A 23,953-nucleotide genomic window follows, 5' to 3' on the forward strand; every position below is an offset into this window, starting at 1 on the left:
TGGGAGGGCCGCCGCACAAAGAGATGCTCAGCTTCTTAATCAGCTGTAAAGCTCACTCCCCTGGGGGGCTGGTGTGAGGGCTCAGCAACAGCTTGATGGGTGCCTATTCATTAAGACCTCATATTGGAGGAATTTTTGGTGCCTTCTCTTCCAACCTCCCTCAACATCTGACAAGATCCCAGACAGAAGCACTCCTGTTCTAGTTGTAGAGTCCTCCCATACGGAAATTATAAAATCTTTCTGACTTCCAGACATCTGTTCCCTGAGGGTGGAACCATGTGAGAATCATTTCTCCGTGCTTCACAGCACCTGGGGCACAAAGCAGGTGTTCAGTAAAGGTCTGAAGAATGAATGACTTTTGGGCTAACATATTTGTGGCTTAATTCTTCCCAACATCAAAAATATTTTGTTTTATATAGTTATAAATAAGCCATTTATTAAGCATTTGCTATATATCAGGTATATGCTGGCACTTTTATTTCTAATTGTTAAATTATAATGATTAAATTAGGATGATGATCCAATTAATAATTAAATAACATTTATCATATATTATAATTGTGAGTTAGTTCAAATTTGTGACACTGTTGTACAGTTACCTTTCCACATCTTGGGGGGTTAGAGGCACAGCGCCCCCGTGATCTGGAAAATCCACATAAAATTTTTTGGCCCTCCTTTCGTACCAGGGTTTTCTTCGATAGTCTTGATGATCCTCTCCATGAATAGTGTGTGTAGCGTGTGTTGAATGTCCATATTACCCCCTGATCAAGAGGCTGAGAGATGTTAAGTGGCTTGTAGATGACTTCAACACTTTCTCCATGGAATTCATGGGGTTCTGGGTGGCTGGGGGCATTGTCCAGAAGCAATAACACCTTAAAGGGTAATCCCTTGCTGGCAAAGTATTTTCTAACCTCCAGCACAAAACACTGATGGAACCAGTCAAGGATAAGTGCTTCGGTCGTCCATGCTTTCTTATTGAACATTCAGAAGATAGACAGCTGGTACTTGTTCTTTCCTTTCAAAGGTCAAAGGTTAGCAGCTGTATATATCAGGGCTGTCTTTATGATGAACCCTAAAACACTAGCACAGAAGAGCAGGGTTACCCTATCCCTTGCGGCTTTAAAACCTGCGGCTCTCCCCCCTATGTGGGATCTGACACCCAGGGGAGTGACTCTCCCTGGCAATGTGGAATATGACCCCTGGGCAGGAATCTAGACCTGGCATCATGGGATGGAGAACATCTTCTTGACCAAAAGGGGGATGTGAAATGAAATGAAATAAGCTTCAGTGGCAGAGAGATTCCTAAAGGAGCCAAGAGGTCACTCTGGTGGGCACTCTTATGCACAATATAGACAACCCTTTTTAGGTTCTAATGAATTGGAATAGCTAGCAGTAAATATCTGAAACTATCAAACTACAACCCTGAACCCATGAATCTTGTAGACAATTGCATAAAAATGTAGTATATGAGGGGTGACAATGTGATTGGGAAAACCATATGGACCACACTCCCCTTTGTCCAGTTTATGGATGGAGGAGTAGAAAAATGGGGGGAAAAAAAAGAAAAAAAGGAAGGCACCCAGTGTTCTTTTTTACTTTCATTGTTCTTTTTCACTTTGGTTTTTATTCTTATTGTTTTTGTGTGTGTAGTAATGAAAATGTCAAAAATTAATTTTGGTGATGAATGCACAACTATATAATGGTACTGTAAACAACTGAATGTATGCTTTGTTTTGTATGACTGCATGGTATGTGAATATATCTCAATAAAAATGAATTTTAAAAAAAGTAAAAAAAAAATGCTTCCACTAAAATAAAAAAAAAAAACAAAAACCTGGGGCTCGCTTTTCTTCTTGGCTAATGTATGTCCTCTGAGGCATTTTTCTCAATATAGGGCAGTTTTGTCTGTTCCGGTTTGTAGCCTTTCTCCTCAATCAGTTTCTTCAGGGTAAGAACAGGTTTACAGAAAGCTGCAAAAATGGTACTAGAGAATCCTAGGACCCTTCACCAGGATTCCCCCAAAGGTAATATCTTACATAATTATGATACAATATTAAAACTAGAAAACTGACTTCAGTACAATACTATTAAGCAGACTTCAGCCTCATTCAGATTTCACCAGGTTTTACATGCACTCATTTGTGTGTTGGTTTCTATGCAATTTTACCCTAATCTTAAGAGTCATGTGACACAGACATACTTAACAATTATTTTTATTTTTCTTAACTTTTGAATCAAGGTATAGCTTTCATAGTGTAAGGTGCATAAATCTTAAGTGTTCAGCTTGAGTTTCACCATATATGACCCATATCAAGATGTAGAACCTTTCAGTCCCAGCATGATCCCAGTTAAGACCACCCCCCTCTGGTGTCTAGCACATGGAGTAGTTTTGCCTGTACTTGAACTTCATGTAACAGTGTTTTCTTCTGATCCTGGCTACTTTTTTTTTTAATAATTTATTTTTAATTGTGGTAAAATATACTTAACATAAAAATCATTTTAAACATTTTAAGTGAACAATTCTTTGACATTAAATATACTGACAATACTGTGTCACTTTCACCACTATTTCCAGACTATTTTCATCATCCCAAGCCAAAACTCATACTCATTTAGCAATAACTATGCATTCCCCCTTCCCTCCTCCCCTGGTAACCACTATGCTTTCTGTCTTTATGAATATGCTTTTTCTAAGTATTTCGGATTTTTTAAATGTTTTTAAAAAATTTTTATTTTAGTAACATATATACAACCTAAAATTTCCCCCTTTAACAACATTCAGATATATAATTCAGTGGTGCTGATTATAGTCACAATGTTGTGCAACTATCACATTACATCTTTTCCAACATCCCAAACAGAAATTCTGTACCAAATAAGCTTTAATTCCTGCTTTCCTAGCCCTCTCCAAACCCTGGTAACCTGCATTCTAGTTTCTGACTATATGCCTTTGTTCACTGCAACTGTTTCATATTGGTGAGATCATATAATATTTATCCTTTTGTGTCTGTCTGGCTTATTTCATTCAACATGAGATCTTCAACGTTCATTCATGTTGTAGCATGTACCAGCACTTCACTTCTTTTTACAACTGAATAATATTCCATTGTATGGCCATACCACATTTGGTTTATCCATTCACTGTTCATAGACACTGGAGTTGCTTCCACCTTTTGACTATTGTAAATAATGCTGCGATGAACATCAGTGTACAAATATCTGACTGAGTCCCTGCTTTCAACTCTTTCAATTCCACCCAGGAGTAGAACTGCTTGATCATATGGTAATTCTATGTTTAACTTTTGAAGAAACAGCCAAACTGTTTTCCATGATGTTTGAGGGTTCCTATTTCTCTGCATCCTTGCCAACACTTATTTTCAGTTTTTAAAATAATAGCAATCCTAGTGGGTATGAAGTGGCATCTCAATGTGGTTTTAATTTGCATTTTGCTAATGCTAATGATGTTGATTGGTTTTTCACATACTTATTGGCCATTCAGATATCTTCTTTGGAGAAATGTTTATTTAAATCCTTGTTCCATTTTTAAATTGAGTTATCTTTTTGTTGTATTATTGTAGTTCTTTATATATTCTGGATGTTTAACCCTTATCAGATATATGTTTCTAAATATTTTCTCCCACTCTGTCTTTTTACTTTCTTGATAATGTTCTTTGATGTGCAAAAGCTGTTAATTTTTATGAAATTCATTTCATCTATTTTTTTTCTTTTGCAGCTTAATCTAAAAATCCATCGCCTACCACAAGGTCCTGAAGTTATTTCCCTACGTTTACTAGTATGAGCTTTACATTATTAGCTCTTACATTTAGTTTGTTGATACATTTTGAATTAATTTTTGTATACGATGAGAGGTAGGAATCTACATTAAGTCTTCTGCACATGGATTTCCAGTTATCCCAGCACCATTTTTTGAAGAGACTATTATTTCCCCTATTGAATGGACTTGGCACCCTTGTTGAAAATCAACTGCTATAGTTGTGTGGATTTATCTCTGGACTCTCAATTCTATTCAATTTGTTTATATGCCTATCCTTATGGCCAGTACCTACTGTTTTAATTACTGTAGCTTTGTAGTAAGTTTTGATATCAGGAATTGAATCCTTATGCTGGTTTGAAACTGTTATGGACCCCAGAAGAGCTATGATCTTTTAACCCAATCTTGTTGGGTGGAACATTTTGATAGAGTGTTTCCATGGAGATGTGACTCACCCAACTGTGAGTGACACCTTGATTGGGTTATTTCCATGGAAGTGTGGACTCCACCCATTCAGGGTGGGTCTTTCTTGGTTCACTGGATTATTTAAGAGAAAGCAAGAGCTGAAACAGATGCTTGCTGACACTTGGAGATGCTTGGAGATGCAAAGAGAAAGACGTTTGGAGATGCTAAGCTAAGAGATGAAGCCCAGAGTTTGCCCCAGAGAAACTAAGAGGGTACCCCCAGATGCTTACAGAGAAACACCCTGGGAGAAAAAAGCAAGGACACATAGGATCTGAGAGAGAGGAGTGAAGACAGAAGCCTGGAGACATTTTGGAGGAAGCCATTTTGAAACACAACCCAGGAGCAAAGGACCAGCAGATGTTAGCCATGTGCCTTTCCAACTGACACAGGTATTCTGGATGCCATCAGTCATTCTTCAGTGAAGGCATCCTCTTGCTGATGCCTTAGTTTGGACATTTCTATGGCCTTAGAACTGTAATTTTGTAACCTAATAAACTCCCTTTATAAAATCCATTCCTGGTATTTTACGTAATGGCAGCTCTAACAAACTGGAACAGTCCTCCAACTTTGTTTTTCTTTTTCAAGATTGTTTTGGCTATTCGGAGTCCCTGGCAATTCCATATGAATTTGAGGATCAGCTTTTCTTTCTGGGGGAAAAAAAAGCCTGCTAGAATGTTGATAGGGATTGCATTGGAATTGTAGATCGCTTTAGGCAGTACTGACATCTTAATAACATTAAGTATTTCAATCCATGAACACAGGATGTCTTTCCACTTATTTAGGTCTTCTTTAATTTCTTTCAGCAAGGTTTTGTACAAGTTTTCAGCATAGAAATCTTTTACCTCCTTGGCTAAATTTATTCCTAGGTATTTTACTCTTTTAGATGCTATTGTAAATGGAATTGCTTTCTTGTTTTCCTTTTCAGGTTGTTCATTACCGGTGTATAGAAACCCAACTGACTTCTGCATGTTTATCTTGCATCCCACAACTTTGCTGAATTTGTTTATTAGTTCTAGTAGCTTTCTTGTGGATTCTTCGGGATTTTCTACATATAGAACCATGTCATTTGTGAACAGGGATAATTTTACTTCTTCCAATTTGTATGCCTCTTATTTCTCTCTTACCTGAATGCTTTGGCCAGAACTTCCAGTATAATGTTGAATAAAGTGGTTACAGTGGGTGTTCTAGTTTGCTAATGCTGCCAGGATGCAAAACACCAGAGATGGATCAGCTTTTATAAAGGAGGTTTTATTTGGTTAAACGGTTACAGTCTTAAGGCCATGAAGTGTCCAAGGTAACACATCAGCAATCAGTCCTTCACTGGAGGACGGCCAATGGTGTCCGGAAAACCTCTGTTAGCTGGGAAGGCACGTGGCTGGTGTCTGCTCCAAAGTTCTGGCTTCAAAATGGCTTTCTCCCAGGACGCTCCTCTTTAGGCTGTAGTTCCTCAAAAATGTCTCTCAGTTGCTCTTGGGACATTTGTCCTCTCTTAGCTTCTCCAGAGCAAGAGTTTGCTTTCAATGGCTGTCTTCAAACTGTCTCTCATCTGCAGCTCCTCTCTCAGCTCCTGGGTGTTCTTCAAAGTGTCCCTCTTGTCTGTAGCTCCTCTTCAAAATGTCACTCTCAGCTGCACTGAATTGCTTCTGTTTGTCAGCTCATTTATATGGCTCCACTGATCAAGGCCCACCCTGAATGGGTGGGGCCACATCTCCATGGACATATCTCATCAGAGTTATCACCTACAGTTGGGTGGGGCACATCTCCATGGAAACACTCAAAGAATTACAATCTAATTAACAGTGATAGGTCTGCCCTACAAGATTGCATCAAAGAATATGGATTTTTCTGGGGGGCGTAATACATTCAAACCAGCACAGTGGGCATCCTTGTCTTGTACCTGATCTTAGGGGGAAAGCTTTCAGTCTTTCTCCACTGAGTATGATATTTGCTGTGGTTTTTCATAAATGCCCTTCATCGCATTGCTTATCATGTGATATTCCTAGTTTTCTGGGTGTTTTTATCATGAAAGGATATTGCATTTTGTCAAATGCCTTTTCTGTGCCAAATGAGATGATTGTTTGGTGTTTTTCCTTCATTCCATTAATATGATGTATTACTTGACTTTCTTATGTTGAACTACCCTTGCATTCCTGGAATAAGTCCCACTTGGTCATGGTGTATAATCCTTTTAATATACTATGGGGGCCACCGCCATGTCTTCCGGGGCCAGCGTGAACACTCTGCAGCACCTGATGGAGCAGCTCAAGCTGGAGGCCGGTGTGGAGAGGATCAAGATCTCTCAGACAGCTGCAGAGCTTCAACAGTACTGTGTGCAGAATGCCTGCAAGGACGGCCTGCTGGTTGGGGTGCCAGCCGGGAGCAATCCCTTCCGGGAGCCCAGATCCTGCGCTTTACTCTGAAGATTGGGAAAAAGTTCATTGAGGAATGTCTTCAAGTACAAAGTGATGAACGACCATCTCCATGTTTCAAGAAAACTTTTCTCTAGCCAAACAACTTTTAGATATTTCAGACCTTTCCTGTGGCCTGGTCCTATAGCCAAAATTCTACAGAAATTGATGCGTTTCTACTCAAATAAGGAACTTGGGTGAAAGAATGGATCTTTTAAATATTAATGACTTGGTTCTTCTGGTGAAGTGCTTTATACTTAAACACAAATCCTACCACCAAATATACCAAAATACATCTCTTTCATAAGTGAATTACCAGTGTTTCTATACCTGGAATACCATGTGTATTTTATTTACTGGATGTTTACATTTTAGGAAGGAAAACATTTTTGTTTTTTAAAAATTGAATATTTATAATTTGTTGTTCCTAAGATTTTTATACTGTAACAAAATTTGTTCTTATCTCATGAATTTAGTTTCTATATGAAGATAACCAACTATAAAATTGAGGGGAAGAAGAGGCTTTACTAATCACATGATGTCTTGATTTTTCTAAAAAAGAAGACCTTTTTATTTTTAAACACTAAACATGGGAGCTGTTTCTAGCAAACTTTATGTAGGAGGTTCCCCATCCTGCGTATGAAGCAGATTTGATCTTTGTCTTCTTAAGTTCCTCTATTTTATGATTGTGCTTTAACAAATACTACATTATTTCATGTCTTTAATAAATGTTAAAAATGTAATCTACATTCAAATGGTTAAAAACAAAGTAATGTAAAAATATTATAGCCTCAAAGAATTCTTAATGTCACAGTGTTTTATTTTGATGATGTGCCTTCAGTTTGATTTGGGACACTTTTTAAATGGATACTTTGTGTTTGTAATAATCTCTGAAGAGTTTGGAAATAAAATCTCTGCTTACTTCATTATTTTCTATGGCAAGTACACACACACACACACACACACACACACACACACACACACAATTGGATTTGGTTTGCCAGTATTTCATTGAGGATTTTTGTATCTATGTTCACAAGGAATACCGGTCGGCAATTTTCTTTTCTTATGCTGTCTTTATCTGACTTCCATATCAGGGTAATACTGACCTCATAGAATGAACAAGGTAATCCTTCCTCTTCTATTTTTTCGGAAGAGTTTGAGAAGGATTGATGTTAAATCTTCTTTAAATGTTTGGTAAAATTCAGCAGTGAAAACATCTGGTTCTAGGCTCTTCTCTGTTGGGAAGTTTTTAATTACTGATTCAATCTCTTTTCCTTTATAGGTCTGTCGAGATTTTCTATTTATTCATATCAGATTAGGTAATTTGTATGTTTCTAGGAATCTGTCGCTTTCATTCAGGTTTTCTAGTTTGTTGGCATGTAATTGTTCATAGTACCCTCTAATAGTCCTTTTTATTTATGTAAGGCCAGTAATAATGTCCCCACTTTCATTCTTGATGTTAGAGAGAGGATACCTATTTGTCTTTCTTTGTCAGTCTGGCTGAAAGTTTGTTGCTTTTAATTATCTTTAAAAAAAAAAAAACTTTTGGTTTTGTTGATTCTATTGTTTTTCTACTCTCTATTTCATTTCATTTGTGCTCTAACATTTACTATTTCCTTTTTTCAACTAACTTTGGGTATAGTTTGCTCTTCTGCTTCTAGTTTCTTTAGATGTGAAGTTAGGTTATTGATTTGTGATCTTTCTTTTCCAGTGTAGGTATTTACAGCTGTTCTGGTTTGCTAATGCTACCATTATGCAAAATACCAGAAATGGATTGGTCCTTATAAGGGGGTTTACTTGGTTACAAATTTACAGTCTGAAGGCCATAAAAATGTCCAAATGAAGGCATCAATACAAGTATACCTTCAGTGAAGGAAGGTCAACGGCATCCAGAAAACCTCCGTTAGCTGGGAAGGCATGTGGCTGGCGTCTGCTGATCCCAGGTTGTGTTCCAGCTCCTCTCTCAGCTCCTGTGCATTCTTCAAAGTGTCTCTCTTGGCTGCAGCAGCTCCTTCTGTCTGTGAACTCTTTTATAGGACTCCAGTGATTTAATCCAGATCCACCCTGAATGGGTGTGGTAACACCTCCACGGAAATTATCCAATCAAAGTTCCTGCCCACAGTTGATTGAGTCACATCTTCATGGAAACAATCAAAGGATTCCAACCTAATCAACACTAATACATCTGCCTCCACAAGACTGCATCAAAGATCATGTCATTTTGGGGTCCAGGGGGTGGAATGTGCTGATTTGGATGTATTATGTCCCCTAAAATGTTCTGTTCATTTTTCTTCATTTTTTCTTTCTCCTCCTCACACTGGATAATTTCAATTGTTTTCTTGTCTTCAAGCTCACTGACCCTTTCTTCTCCCTGTTAAAATCTGCTATTGAATCCATGAATTTTTCATTTCAATTATTATACTTTGTAGCTCCAAAATTTCTGTTTGGTTCCTTTAGTCCCTTGGAGTTATGCATCCCAGGGAAAATTGTTATTAATCTTAATCCATTTCTGAAAGTGTGGACCCACTGTAAATAGGACCTTTGGATGAGGTTACCTCAATTAAGGTGTGGCCCAGTGGAATCAGGGAGGGTCTTAATCCTACTACTGGAGGCCCTGTAGAGAAGGCCATAGAGAGGGAAGCTCTGGGAGCAACCAGAAGCTGGGAAGTCAACAGAAACCCAGAAGAGAAAGGAGAAGACACCACCATGTGCATTGCCCTGTGGCGGAAAAGCCAAGGAACCCCAAAGACTGCCAGCTAGCCAGAAGGTACCAACCCTGAGAGGAAGCAAGTCTTCTAGCTTCTGAAACTGTGAGACAATAAATTCCTATTGTTAACCCAACCCACCGCATGGTATTTGTTTTAGCAGCTAGGAAATTAAAACAGTTCCTTTTATAATTTCTATCTATTTATTTTGTTCAGGTATTTCCCTAATTTATTTTTTGAGGAATATGGATTCCTTAAGCGCACTGAACATAATTTAGACAGTTGATTTGAAGTCTTTAATAATTCCAATGTATGAGCTTCATCAGGGATTTTTCTGGCAAATTCTTTGTTTCCTGTGAAGGGGACATACTTTCCTGTTTCTTTGTGTGTTTTGTAATTTTTGTTGAGAACTGGTCATTCTCAGTATTATGAGTATTATGTGATTATAACTCTGGAAATCTAGTTCTCCCACTCCTATGGGATTGCTAGATTTTTGTTGGCGTGTGTGTGTGTGTGTGTGTGTGTGTGTGTGTGTGTGTGTGTGTGTGTGTTGTTGTTGTTGTTGTTGTTGAGGGTTGGAGCCTTCAATTTTTGACTTATCCAAGCTATTTTTGCTCCCAAATGGGGAACAGGAGAAAAGAGGAAAAAAATAAAATAAGAACTGCCTCTTTAAAAGGATTCCTCTGATACTTTTTGCCTGAGTGTGGCTGGAACAATGGCTTCCTTCTGAATTGGCTCCCCAGCTATCTGAAGCAGGTGATCAGAAGCAGCGAACAGTGATCAGACCACCAAGAGCCTGGGCTGCAGCTTCCCCTGGTGCCACCCACACGGTTGGAGGATGGTGAGTGGAAGCAGCTGCACAGAGGGTGAAATTCACTGACATCTACCACAATATACAAGCCTCTTCTGCCAACTCTTCCCTTGATTCTGCAGTGTCCCACTAGACTCCAGAGTTTCAAAACAGTTGTTTCTGACAGTTCCTGCTAGTTCAATAGTTGTTTTGTTTGAGGAACTGATTCCTGGAGCTTCCTACTACCCTGCCACCTTCCTGCAATCCTCCCCTGTATGCTAGCACTTTATCCAAATATTGTTAAAAATTTTATTGTGGTAAAATATATACAACATAAAACTTGCCATTTTAACCATTTTTAGGGATACAGTTCAGTAGCATTGATTACATTCATAATATTGTACTATAATCACTACCATCCATTACCCCAAATAGAAACTCCATACCTATTAAGCTTTAACTCCCCATTTTCCCCTCTATCATCCCCTGGTTACCTTTAGTCTACTTTCTGTCTCTATGAGTTTGTCTATTTTAGATAGACAAGTGGAACTGTACAATATTTCTCCTTTTATGCCCTGCTTATTTCACATGGCATAATGTTTTCATCCATGTTGTATCATGTATTAGAAAGTCATTCCTTTCCATGGCATATAAATTCCACTGTATGAATATACCCATTCATTCAGACAACACTTGGGTTGTTTCTACCTTTTGGCTACTGTGGATAATGCTGCTCTGAATATGGGTGCACAAGTACCTGTATGAGCCCTCACTTTCAATTCTTTTGAATATATATACCTATGAGTGGAACTGCTGAATCATGTTTACCAATATTTTTAAATCCTCATAACAAACCTGTGAGAGAGAAATCATTGTTCCCATATTCATATGAGTGAGATTGGGAGAGTAAATAAATCAGGGAAGTTTATGAAGTTTTTAAGTGGTCTGACACCATGCCTGTGCTCTTATTCCCATCATTCCTTCAATGGACATAAATAAATTCAAACTGGTTTTGGTTTATACTTGGCTTTTCCACCTGTGATGGTTAGGTTCATGTGTCAACTTGGCCAGGTGATGGGACCCAGTTGTCTGGTCAAGCAAGCACCAGCCTAACCATTGCTGGAGGATGTCTGTGGCTGGTTAATAAACTAACAGGCCAGTCTATTAAATCATCAGTCAGTTGGCAGCAGCTGCGACTGATGATGTCAACGAAGGGTGTGTCTTCCACAATGAGAGAATGCAGTTAGCTGGATTTAATCCAATCAATCAGTTGAAGACTTTTAAGCGAGACAGATAGAGGACCTTCACTTCTTCGGCTGACCAGCGAAGAGTTTCCTGAAGAGTTTGTTGAAGTTGCCGGTTCATTTCCCGAGGAGTTCATCGGACATTTTCCTTGGAGTTGACAGTCTGCTGACTGCCCTACAGAATTTGGAGTCGTGCATACCCACAGTTGCACACGACAATTTTATAAATCTTATATTCAGAGATATCTCTCATTGATTCTGTTTCCCTAGAGAACCCTAACTAATACACCACCCTAAAATCCCTGTCATAATTTTTCAAGTTCTAAGCTATGACAGCAGCCAGCAAGTGATCCATTAGCCTATGGGCCAGAGAGAAAAGGGATCAGTTCTCCGGATGTGCAAGGAGTTTCATCTCCAAGTCCTGATACATAACTGGCCTTCATACGCAGTACCTGCCACAGGGCAAGAGAAGCTGCAGAAAGTAATTCTGGGAGGTTTGGTCAAGTAGGAGGACATAGCAGTGTCTACCTGACCCTGCTGTATGGGTCCAACCTGTCCAGTCTTTAAGAACTTGGATTCCACACAGTGCTTACATTTGTGTGTCCAGGATTCAGTTCATTCTCTCAAGTCCAATACCCCATCCTGACTTTCCTGATTGTATTTACGTCACCTCTGGTCTCCTTTATCTAGAATCAGAGCTCTGCTCTCTCTCACTCATCCTTCTTATCAAAATGTATACTTCTCTTCATTAATATCCAATCCAGTAGCAAATCTTGTCACCCGTACCTCTAAAAATTATACTGATTCTGTCCATTTCTTTTCATTTCCACTGCTATCATCCTAATCCAACAGTGGACTACTACAATAGACTCCCAACTGGTCTCTCTACCTCAATTCAAGTCTTCTTACAATTCTTTCTCCACAAAGCAGCTGGAGTGATCTTTTTTAATATATGAACCAGATCATGTCACCTCCATGCCTTCTTAAAACCCTCCACTGACTTCCTAAAGCTCTCAGATAAAATATAAACTTTTTATATCAAAACTTCCAAGGTCCTATGATAATTTGACCTCTTTTTGCTTCTTCGACCTCTTCTCAAGTTATTTCCTCCCTCATGTACCGTGGACTCCTTTCAATTCCTTCAATAGCTTCCTTTGAATTCTTTGACTATGTTTAGTTGCTCCCTACCCCAGGCACTACTGTTCCCTTTGCCTGAAATACTCTTTTCCAGATGTCAGTATAGCTAGTTCTTTCTCACTTTCCAGGTCTCAACTTAACTGTCCTCTCCTCCAAGAGGCCTCCCCCGACACTGACCAATTGCTCTAAACACTCATCACATCACAATTTAATTTTATTTACAGCCCTAGCTGTGATTGTCTGATCTGTTTACTTCTTTACCATAAGTCTCTCCTCACAAGTGAGGCCTCAGCATTCAAAACAACTCAGTACAAAGCATTCATTTTAAATACTTGTTAAGTGAATAAATGAAGGGATCAGGGCTCTAGTCACAGGCCTGCAGTCTTTGAGTCAACCTGGCACAGAATTCCTGCTGCAGAGGGGCCCTGTATTGCATGGTGACAAGCCTGTCTTGTAGGTTTTAGACCTGTCACCCAAAGACAGGACAATAGTATAGAGGCAACAGAGAGAGAATCAGAGAAAGCAAGCTGTGTCATGAGAATGGTGGCCACCTTGGCTGGGTCTCCAAGCCAATGTTGCATCCAGAATACAACAAAAGACATCTCAATTTTCCTCAAGGCTTGGCCATGTTGCTGCCAAGGTAGCTTCCTAGTTGGCTTCACTTCATCCTTATAATAAACCTTCATTCCATGAGGAGTCCTGAGCGTTTCTGTGAAAGAGTCTAACAGTCTTCCTTCTCCAGAACAAGCTGGGCAGGGCAAGATAGCGGAGTGGTGAGATGTAGGTTTTAGTTACTCCTCCAGGGCAGTAGGTAGAAAGCCAGGAACTGCATGGACTGGACACCAGAGAGCAATCTGACTTTGGGCATACTTCATACAACACTCAAGAACGCGTGGAACAGCTGAGATCAGAGAAATCTGTAAGTTCTCGTGGCCCAGGCCCCCGTGCCCCTCCCTGCCAGGCTCAGTCCCATGGCGGGGGGGGGGCAGTCGGTGCTGGGAATGAGGAGGGAGAACTGCAATTGCGGCTCTTATTGAAAACTCAGACTACTGATCCAAACTCCAAACACAGATAGACTGAGACCAGACACCGGAGAATTCGGGAGCAGTCAGCCTGGCAGAGAGGAGATAGGGCTAGCAAAAACAGCAAAAAAAAAAAAAAAAAAGAAAAAGACAGAGACTTTTTGGAGTTCTGGTGAACACAGAACAGAGACGGGCAAGGCTCAGAGTCAGGCTCATATGCAAATCCAGAGGGCAAGTTTCCTTGTCTGAAGAGCTGGTTTCTCTGCTTTCTTGATTGTTCCTTAATGGCCCTAATCTCCTTGTCTCTTAGCATTTCAATAGCCCATTAGATCTGCAAGGAGGAGGGCCCTTCTTTCTTTCTGTCTTTTTTTAATCTTTTTCTCTTTTCCTAAAACAAGTACTCTAAGAAGCCCATTACAGAAAGCCTCAAAGACTTGCAATTTGGGCCTAGACAAGAGCAGAGCTAAGAGAGCTCTGAGACACAAAGCAATAAGTCCAGTGGCTGAGAAAATTCGCTAAACACCACAACCTTCCAAGAAAAGGGGGGCGTCCCCCTACAGCCATCTTCCCAGTGGGCTGAGAATGCTCCTGCCGGCACCAGTGCCACAGCCCAGAGCTGCCCCAGAATGAGCTGACAGGGCAGGAACTATGCTCAGCCCAGCCCTGGTCCTCATGAGGACCAGGATCATAACTTATCATAGTAGATAGCCTGGTATATCCTGGGTATAAAATCCTTTGGAGGCATTTCTGATGATATGCCTCTCCACATCCCTACAATAACATGCTAGTATCAAATGAGACTAGTTCATTCCTCTCACCACACCCATCAGGAACAGTACTAGTTTCCCTCACCAGGCTCCATTCTTACTCCCTTGTGTTGTTTTTTTCTTTTCCTTATTAGACAGTACGTTTCCAACCTTGGTTTGGCAACCTCATGGGGAAAAGGGAGAACCAAGTCCTCTGTAGGGCAGATGGATGGGGGTAGGCTCCTCTGATGGCAAATGTAGCTGTGGCATCAGGAATGATCTGGGGCAGACAGAGGGAAAACAAAGAAGGGCATGCTGAAGGTTGGGACACTAAGAGCCAACAATGGATTGGGGGTTTGGAAACAGAAAGGCATAACTTTAGGTGTTAAAAGGCCTTGACCAGGCCACATCTACTATGAGAAGGCAGACGACTCGCAACAACCAGTCTGCTGACACTCCAAAAAATATCCACATCGCACTGAAAGGAAGCACAGTTATTAGGACCCCAGAGGAACCCAACCCTGTGGAGGAACTTCAATCACCTCAATGTAGAACTTGTCTACTTGGGAAGAGAAAAAAGAGGCTTTGGGTTGACAAATGGTAAGGAAACAGAAAGGAGCTGGCTACAGTTTGCACTATGTGTAGTCATATATAGAATATGGTTGTTCTGGTTTGCTAATGCTGCCTTTTTGCAAAACACCAGAAATGGATCAGCTTTTATAAAGGGGGTTTATTTAGTTACAAAGTTACAGTCTTAAGGCCATAAAGTGTCCAAGGTAAGTCATTAACAATTGGGTACCTTCACTGGAGGATGGCCAATGGCATCCAGAAAATCTCTGTTCGCTGGGAAGGCACATGGCTGGCATCTGCTTCAGAGTTCTGGTTTCAAGATCACTTTCTCCCAGGATGTTCCTCTCTAGGCTGCAGCTCCTCAAAAATGTCACTCTTAATTGCTCTTGGGACATATGTCCTTTCTTAGCTTCTCAGGAGCAAAAGAGTGCTTTAAAAGGCTGTCTCCAAAATGTCTCTGTAAGCTGCAGCTTCTCTCTCAGCTCCTGTAAGTTCTTCAAAGTGTCCCTCTTGGCTGTAGCAAGCTTGTTCCTTCTGTCTAGAAAACTAAGCAAGGCCCAAGCTGAATGGGCAGGGTCACACCTCCATGGAAATTATCTAATCAGAGTTATCACCTACAGTTGGATAGGTCGCATTTCCATGAAACAATCAAAAAATTACAAGCTAATCAACACTAATAGTCTGCCCACACAAGATTACATCAAAGATAATGGCATTTTGGGGGACATAATACATTGAAACTGGCACAATGGTCAAGGGTGTTACACCAGGCTTCTGTTACAAGATGAGGTCTATGTGTGTTTACTTCCCCATCAACACTGTTATTCAGGAGAGTGGGTCTTCAGTTGAAATCCAAAATTTCTTGGGTGAAAAATACATCTGCAGGGTTTGGATGAGGCCAGGTATTGCTTGTTCAGTATCTTGAGCCCAGAAAGATGACTTAAATCTTGAAGGAAATGACATTGAACTTGTATTAGATTCAGCTGCTTTGATTCAGCAAGCCACAACAGTTAAAAACAAGGATATAAGAAAATTTTTGGATAGTATCTATGTCTTTGAAAAAGGAACAGTTTAGCTGGCTGATGAGTAAGAACTAAGAGTTGTGCAGCAACAGAAACAAGATGCCGGATCTATTTGTGGTTTTAAAGATGCAATAAAATTCATCTGTTAATTTGATTTAAAAAAAAAAAAAAAACGCTTTGACCAGTTGGATGCAGAGGGAACTGAAGAGTTAGTGAAAATGCCAAGGTTCTCAGAAAAGGTAGCCCAAGTAGTAATGACAGAAACAGACATTTTCAGAGGCATTAGGGGAGGGGAAAAAACTCTTCAAATTTAGACCTATTCCAATGCTGAAATGACACTGATATTCTTTAGGAAGTTAGCTGTGTCCAAGTTGGGCTCCAGTGAGAAGCCAGAGTTATAGACACAGATGGAGGCAAAGGCCCCAACCACTCCTGCTTTCACTGCTAGAGGCTCAGGGTTTACCTTCTTTACCATTTCTTTTGGATGTTGTTGGGTGCCCCCTCATTTAAAAGGTGAGTCCATTCATATATCACCAGTAAGTAGCAAGTACAGTGCCCTACCTAGCTGGATTTAACAAATATTTGATTAGCATCTATGTCCATTTGAGAAATAATTCATTCAGATGGACACAGGCTAACATTTTTGCTCCTTAGAGGACAAAATAAAAGGAAATTTGTCAAAACTGCATCCAAATTTAGGCTTCAACTTTTCCTGGCTGTGTACTGAAGGCAATAGCTTAGTGCACAGTGAAACAGAACAACTGCTCTCCTGAAGCTAGGTGTTCAAGAATGGAGCAGGCAACTACTGAGTTTTGGGACAACAGAGGCCAAAGCAAATGGCCTTGCAATCCCCTTCGAAGAGTAAAAATGAGGGAAACAGGTGCCCCATCCATCTTCTTCTGAGGCCCACTGCTACACTAACAACCAGAGTTTAATGTGAAAAACCCATAGCTGTTTTTCAGCTTTTAACCTTGAGCCCAATCCCCAAAGAATCCCAGCCCCCTAAAAAAATTACAAGGCAACCAAATGAGATATATGGAAATGACCTACCAATGAATTCATAATTCTTCTCATAGAATGAAAGCCAGTTTTTAAGTGTCAGCATATCAGAAAATGACAAGTCAGACACGTCATCCAGAAGGCCTGCTTCAGAGTAGTCCCCAGTCACAAATGCTCTGGATGCATCTCGGCCTGTAGGAAGGAAGTTTCCAATAGGTTAAGTTGTGAATCACCCACACTGAACCAACTCAAGAATCTCTTTTCCAGAAACAGTTCCTGAAAATTCCCACTCCTCATCCGCAGGCAAAGCTAGTCCCCCCTCCTCTGTGACAGACCCTCCTAGAGTTTAGATGCACATTTCTTTGGCATTTGTCACATTCTTTTATTTATTCTCAGCAACATTTAACACAGCTGACCACTTCCTGTGGCTTCCATGACACTACACTCAGGGTTTTCCTCTTTCCTCACTAGCTCCGCCTTTTCTACCCTCAGAGACGAATTCTTGTTCACCACCTCAGTTCCAGCCACACCCTCTCACTTGACAATTTCATCCACTCCCATGGCTTAAAATGCCACCTCTATACCAGGAATTCACTAAACTTGTACTTTTCCCTCAGACTTCTCTGGAGCTCCAGACTTCTCTATCCAATTGTCTATTCAACATCATTTAGCTCTCCTCTATACATTACAAGTTCAAAAGCCTACACTGAACTAATGGTCACCAGCACTCCCAGTCCCAGGAAACCTGCATCTGCTTTAGTATTCCCTATTGCAGGAAATACAGTCATACCCCCAAAGTTGCTTGATCCAGAAATGCAGTTCTTGACACCTCCCTCACCCCCACATCCAATCAGTCCCCAAGTCCTAAATAGTTCTTTCATCAGTCTACCCGTCTCCATCCCCACTACCACTAACCAAAGCCAAGCCACCATCACCTCTAATCTGAAATACTAAAGTGAGCTCCTAGTGAGTCTCCCTCCATTAATTCTTGCCCCACTAATCTATTCTCTATACAACACTTAGCCTGATATTTTAAATACAAATTGGTCATGTCATTCCTCTGCTTAAAAATCCTCAGTGGCTTTCCTTTGCCCTATGATAGTGTCCAAATTCCTTAACATGTGCTTTGGCAACCTGTATCATCCCCCACCAAGTTGGCCTTGCCACTTTCATCATTGCTCACTGTGTTCTTTACTTCTAGAGCCAAGCTCCTTCTCACCTCAAGGGGACTGCTCATGCTGTTCTCTCTGCTTCTACAGCTGCACCTGGCTATCTCCTTCTTATCCTCCAGATACTTCAAGACAGTTTTTCCAGTCAAGCCCCCTCTCCCAACCACCCCTGTACTTCCTCCTCTCTTCCAATCCGCACCCCCCCCCCCCACGTAACACTAGGTTAGGGCCTCTCGTAACAACAGTAATCTTTCCTTTTAACATTCATCACAAAAAAAAATTCATTAATTGTGTGATGTCTGTTTAATGTCTTTCCTACTAGCCTACAAGTTTAATCAGGGGAGACACACACAAAACTCATTTAATATTGATTCTCCAGTATTTGGTACAGTGTATGATCCTCAAAAAATGCCCGATAAATACATTTATGGTCAACTGATTTTCAACAAGGGTAGCAAGACTATTTATCAGGGGAAAGACTAGTCTTTTCAACACATGGTGCCTGGACAACTGGATATCCACATACAAAAGAATAAAATTAGACCCTACATCACAACATATATAAAAATTAACCTGAAACAGATGAGTGACCTAAATGTAAGAGCAAAAACTGTAAAACTCTTAGAAGAAAATGATTGGGGTATAGCTTCATGACCTTGCTATTAGGAAATGGTTACTTAGATACAACACCAAAAGCACAAGAAACCAAAGGAAAAAAATAGATAAATTGGACTCCATCAAAATTATAACTGATAAGGGAATAGAATGCAGAATACAAAAAGAATTCTTACAACCCAACAATAAAAAAAAAACAATTAAAAAATGGACAAAAGATCTGAAATAGATATTTCTCCAAAAAGATGTACAAATGACCAATAAGCACATGAAAATATGCTCAACATCATTAGTCATTAGGAAAGTGCAAATAATGAAAACCACAATGAGATACCACTTCAAATTCACCAGGATGGCAATCATCAAAAAGATGGACAATAACAAGTGTTGGTGAGGATGTAAAGAAATTGGAACCCTCACAGATTGCTGTGGGAATGTAAAATGGTGCAGTTGTTTTGGAAAACAGTTTGGCAGTTTCTCTAAACATTAAACATAGAGTTACCATACGACCCAGCAATTCCACTCCAAGGTATAATACCCAAGAGAACTGAAAACACATGTTCGCACAAAAATTTATTCATGAATGTTCATAGCAACATTATTTCTACTAGCCCAAAAGTGGAAACAACACAAATGTCCATTGATTGATGAATATACAAAAAAATTTGGTATATCTATACAATGGAATATTATTTGGTCATAAAAAGAATGAAGTACTGATACATGGATGAACCTTAAAAACATTATGCTAAGTGAAAGAAGTCAGACACAAAAGGCCACATATTGTATGACTCCATTTATATGAACTGCCAGAATTAGGGAATTTGGGGAAAATGGGGAATGACTGCTAACAGGTACGGGGTTTCTTTTTGGAGTGATGAAATGTTCTGGAATTAGTGATGTTTATATAACTCTGAGACTATACAAAAAGTCCCTACATTAGGATTTTTAGGGTGAATTTTATGGTATATGAATTATATCTTAATTGAAAATAATAAAAATATTGACTGGGTTAAAAAAATGAATAAATGAACATATATCATTCCCTTCTGAACTGAGTGGGCAGTGGAGGGTTGTTTTAGACATCTCTAGTTCCACAGCACCAGGCACATGGCAGGCCACATGGTAGGATTCAATAAATGGATGTTGAATGAATATTCTGCACATAGTAACTCAGTAAGTCCTGGAAGGACTTACTAAAAATAAAAATGACAGTAGAGTACATTGCAAATGAAAAATCACCCCAGAAATGGAAGATTCATGCCCACACTGGTGCATACAGCCAAGACAGCTATATCAGCATGTGTCAGGACAGTGCAGCAAAATGCACTCTCAACTGACAGGGAAAAAACCTTGATTCCAGTCCCAGCTCCACTTCTAATTCACTGAGCAGCCCTGGCTAAGTCCTTTTCCCTACTGGACTGTTTGAGGAGTTTGGCAAGACCAATTGGACTTATTTCCTTCCCCATCAATGCTTCTATTTCTTAAGTTCTCCCTGGAGAGAGGGAAGTGACTTGTCTTTAAGTGCCAGAGGCAGCTTCCCAATTCCCCTAAGATAATGACAAACGGAAAATGCTTATTTATTTAATACTAGCCTAGTTACTAGCCCTAAGTTTCCTCTGCATTTTGTTTTGTTTTTTAATCTTGGAGGTGGTCAGTTTCTCGGGCTGGTCAGGTAACGTCTCTAAAAGTAATAGGCTCATGGTCCTAGTCTAGGTCCTTAGTTGTGAGGGCTGCAGGCAAATCACATCCCTCCATCCCCTCAGCTGTAAAATAAGACAGCAAAATAAATTTCATCTGACAAAAGTTCTTTGGGCCCTAACATACGCACAGTTTTGTGCTAAGTTCTGAGAGACTGTAAAGTGTAAAGGTGACTAAGACCTCTTCCCTGTGCTTTAACCTCAATCCTTTTTCAGGAGGGCAGAAAGTGCATCTATACTAGAAGCAAGAACACCTCAAATCAAATGCACTATTTTAAGGAGAAACTAGGGGTAGGTGGGAGAGGTTATTTTGGACAGAGACATATTTTAGAAATGTCTGCTATTAGCAGGGAAACTCTTCGGAGATCAGAATAGGTCAGCCAAGCCCTGCTCGTCGCGCCGGTCTGATGGAATGTGTGGGGTAAAAAAGAAAATGAATGAATGAATGAACAAACAACGCCGTGGAGCAGGAAAAAACGTGATCCGCCTGGCTGATACCTGCGAAGCCGCTATAGTGAGCTCCAGGCTCGTAGTGCCTTCGGCCAGAGGACACGTCGTAGACGCGGCCGAGCAATGCCAAGTAGAGGCCCGGATCTTCTGGGCCGCCGCGGTAGCGGGCCAGCTCCTCAGGTATGAAAAGGCGGAATCTAGCGCGCGGACTCCACCAGTTCATCAGCCATGCTGCCATCACCGCCGCCACTGCTGCGGTCAAGCCCAGTAAGAGCCCACACCCACAGGGCCTCAGCATTTAAACAGCCGTACCCCCTCCGCACCTCAGAAGCTGCCTCTTCTCTGTCCACAACTAAGATGGCGGAAACACCGACCGTGACGTCACCGGCGCGACGCACTTTTCCTTGTTCGTCTGTCACTAACGGGGACAACGGAGGATTGAGGAAGTCGTCTATGACAAGAGATTTACTTCTTGACTCCGAATCTTTCTCATATTTTTCCAGCAAAGCTTGTCAAAGGCTCCAGAAATGCTGAAAATGTGGAGCAGCGAAAGGCCTTCTTGGATCGTACTTTGGCCGCCCCCAACAAAGATGGCGGCAAAGGGGGCTGCGGGATGACATAACGTTATGACATAACGTTATGACAGACGCGCCCTCTTGGAAATCAGGGTTCTACCCTTTGCTCCCGCTGTCCTCGCCTAGCTCTCGATGCGCTTGTTCGAATCTGCTTGACGGCGCCGTTGCGACAGCAGTCCACACTTGACGGCAAGCAAGCCGGAAGTCGCAGCCGCCGCCGTCGTCCCCTCCCCGTCCCTGCCCGCCGGGTGCCGTCGGAGGTTGACAGGTCGAGGCGGGGAGGCGGCGGCGGCGGCAGCAGAGCCAGGCGCCTAACACTGGAGTCTCCATGGGGAACGCTCCAAGTCACAGCAGTGAAGACGAAGCGGCAGTCGCTGGGGGCGAGGGCTGGGGCCCGCACCAGGACTGGGCCGCGGAGTTGGGTACGATCCCGGGTGCGGGTCCTGCGGGCCCGGCGCTGCCCCCTGCCTCGGCGCTGCTGGAGCCGGCCCGGCTGCGAGAGGCGGCGGCTGCCCTACGACCTGCGCCGCCCTGCGAGTCGCTGGTGTCGAGGCACCACGGCGCGTTGTTGCGCTGGCTGGAAGAGCGACTGGGCCGCGGTGAAGAGTCTGTCACTCTAGAGCAGTTCCGGGAGCTGCTGGAGGCTCGCGGCGCTGGCTGCTCGGGCGAGCAGTTCGAGGAGGTCAGGGGCGGCTGGCGACTGAGGGGGCGGGAAGGGCAGTGGTCCCCGAGACTATGAAGAGGTGGGCGGTGGCTTTGGAGAGGTCAGGCGAGAACCCACAGGGTCCGCAATTTCAGAGAACCGGAGCTTGAGGGTGCGGGGGCGCTTCCAGCCCGTACACTGCTGGCACTTGCTAGATGACTCTCTAACCTTATTGGAGGTTTGCAAAGCCCGAACTATGCTTCCTTTCTCTGAAGATCTTAACAAGTCCAGATATCTTTGCATGTTGTTTTAGTACAGACATTTGTGCAGTTGGCTGACGCTGAATCAGTTGCTCTCTGGAACCTTTTGTTAGGCTCCAGATCAGGTGTAGGGAAAGGAGGGGTAGAAGATTAAGGGAGTGGCATTGAAAACCATTCTGCTGTACTGACCTCTGGACGTTTTTGCAAAGCACCTTCCGAGTCTAGTGTGGGTGGCTAAAAAATGTGGAAAGAGAATAATGTATACTGGAAAAACTCATTCTAAGAGTCATTCTCTGCATGCAAAAACTAGCTTTTCCAAGGCACACATTTGTTTTAGATTCTTGAAAAACAATATATATTTTCGACTTATTTAAACCCTATAAGACCTAAAACTGATAGGCAAATACCAGGTTTTCTGTGAATACTTATAATTACACTGTTTTTGGTATAACACATCATCTCTATTATGTCATTAACAGAGCAAATTGATAAGGCAAGAAAATATTTTTCTTGGAAGTGATCTTGGGAGTTATCTGTACTGAACACTTCATTTTAGTTAAGGAGAGACTGATCCAGGGTAACCCAGTGACCATGGCCTTGATCTCTTAATTAAAAAAATTTTTTTGCATCTCACTGCCTCCTTCTTGGGGTCCTATTTCTTTAACTTCTTGAGGCTATGTCCAAAAGATTACTTAATTTGTGAAAATGGCTAAGCTAAGTAGATTCTCTTCAGTGTAAAGTAAGGGTGAGTAGATAAAGCAGTAAACGGACAGCATTTGTCATGCTAGTAAAGAGTGCTGTACACTTTAAAACTAGAGTCTTTTAAAATATTTTAGGAATATTTTCCTGTACATGGTCATAATTCAGAAAATGCTGTTTGCATGTTTCTCATGTTTTCTTTTTAAAAAAAATATTTTTGAGCATCCTGACATTTAAAAATATTGGCCATGTCTATTAGTGAATTGTCTCCAATTTTTTTTTCATTCCAAGAATACACATAATACTTTCTACTATTAATGCCTAGGTGTATCATGAGAATTATGAAGTAGTGGCAGAAAAAGCCTTGTAGAGCCTTGCTCAAGGAGTTTGCATATTTCGGAATAGTCCAAAGTCTAACGGAGAAAAACAGTTTATACATTATGAGCATGTCTTAACAGGACTAGTGCTGCAGGTGGAGTGTGTAGGAATCTTGAAATGTTAAGGCCAAGAAATCCTCGAGGCGTGGTCCAGAAATCATTAAAGGGCAATAGCATTATTCATTTGTTCATTGAGCAAATATTTGTTGGACATACACTAAGTACCAAGTACTTGGATCACAGTGGACAAAGCAGATTCTTGTTCTTAAAGAGTACGTAGTCGTGTGGTATGAGACAGATACTAACACATCTAATTGTAGATATAGTTAGTGTGATCCAATAGGAAAAGTGGAAGGAATAAATAGCAAGAGTATTTAACCTCATCTCGGGAGTCAAGGAAGACTTACCGGTGAAAGTAAAGTAAAATCAGCCCTGATTTGAAGGGTGAGAGTTAGCAGGCAAGGGGCAGAAGGGTGTAGCAGTGTTTCAGGCAGAGAGAATTGCACCAAGTTCCAAAGTCCGGAGAATGGAGAATCTGGAAGAAGTCTGATATCTTGCATTAAGTTTAAACAAAACTGGCTC

General features: G+C 41.2%; 3 protein-coding genes across 12 annotated transcripts in view; 2 read left to right on the forward strand and 1 right to left on the reverse strand.

The window, feature by feature from the left end:
* The window catches only part of LOC119513390 (neuferricin), a 69,173-nt gene extending 47,398 nt beyond the window's left edge, over positions 1 to 21,775 (reverse strand). The window contains exons 1-2 of one of the 2 annotated variants that reach the window (XM_037808565.1): positions 20,866 to 21,775; positions 16,935 to 17,075 (exon numbers count right to left, since the gene is read on the reverse strand). In XM_037808565.1, the coding sequence (XP_037664493.1) occupies positions 16,935 to 17,075; positions 20,866 to 21,115 (391 nt within the window). In that variant the 5' untranslated portion in view covers positions 21,116 to 21,775. The remainder of the gene's footprint in view (positions 1 to 16,934; positions 17,076 to 20,865) is intronic. The other variant, XM_037808564.1, reaches the window with a different exon arrangement.
* On the forward strand, positions 6,132 to 7,492 carry LOC119513391 (guanine nucleotide-binding protein G(I)/G(S)/G(O) subunit gamma-10-like). The gene has a single exon (XM_037808566.1). The coding sequence runs from the start codon at positions 6,436 to 6,438 to the stop codon at positions 6,655 to 6,657; it is 222 nt and encodes a 73-aa protein (XP_037664494.1). The 5' UTR covers positions 6,132 to 6,435; the 3' UTR covers positions 6,658 to 7,492.
* Positions 21,562 to 23,953, forward strand: part of ZZEF1 (zinc finger ZZ-type and EF-hand domain containing 1) — a 153,573-nt gene continuing 151,181 nt past the window's right edge. For 4 of the 9 annotated variants that reach the window (XM_037808552.1, XM_037808555.1, XM_037808554.1 and 1 more), the window contains exon 1: positions 21,563 to 22,074. In XM_037808552.1, the coding sequence (XP_037664480.1) occupies positions 21,721 to 22,074 (354 nt within the window). In that variant the 5' untranslated portion in view covers positions 21,563 to 21,720. Of the gene's footprint in view, positions 22,075 to 23,953 lie in introns of all 9 variants that reach the window. The other 5 variants (XM_037808549.1, XM_037808551.1, XM_037808553.1 and 2 more) reach the window with 2 other exon arrangements.

This window comes from Choloepus didactylus, chromosome 18, assembly GCF_015220235.1.
Source record: "Choloepus didactylus isolate mChoDid1 chromosome 18, mChoDid1.pri, whole genome shotgun sequence".
Lineage (NCBI taxonomy): Eukaryota > Metazoa > Chordata > Mammalia > Pilosa > Megalonychidae > Choloepus > Choloepus didactylus.

What these genes read in the sequence shown, in the direction of transcription:
- LOC119513391 (XM_037808566.1), top strand. Translation starts at nt 6,436, where the DNA reads ATGGGGGCCACCGCCATGTCTTCCGGGGCCAGCGTGAACACTCTGCAG.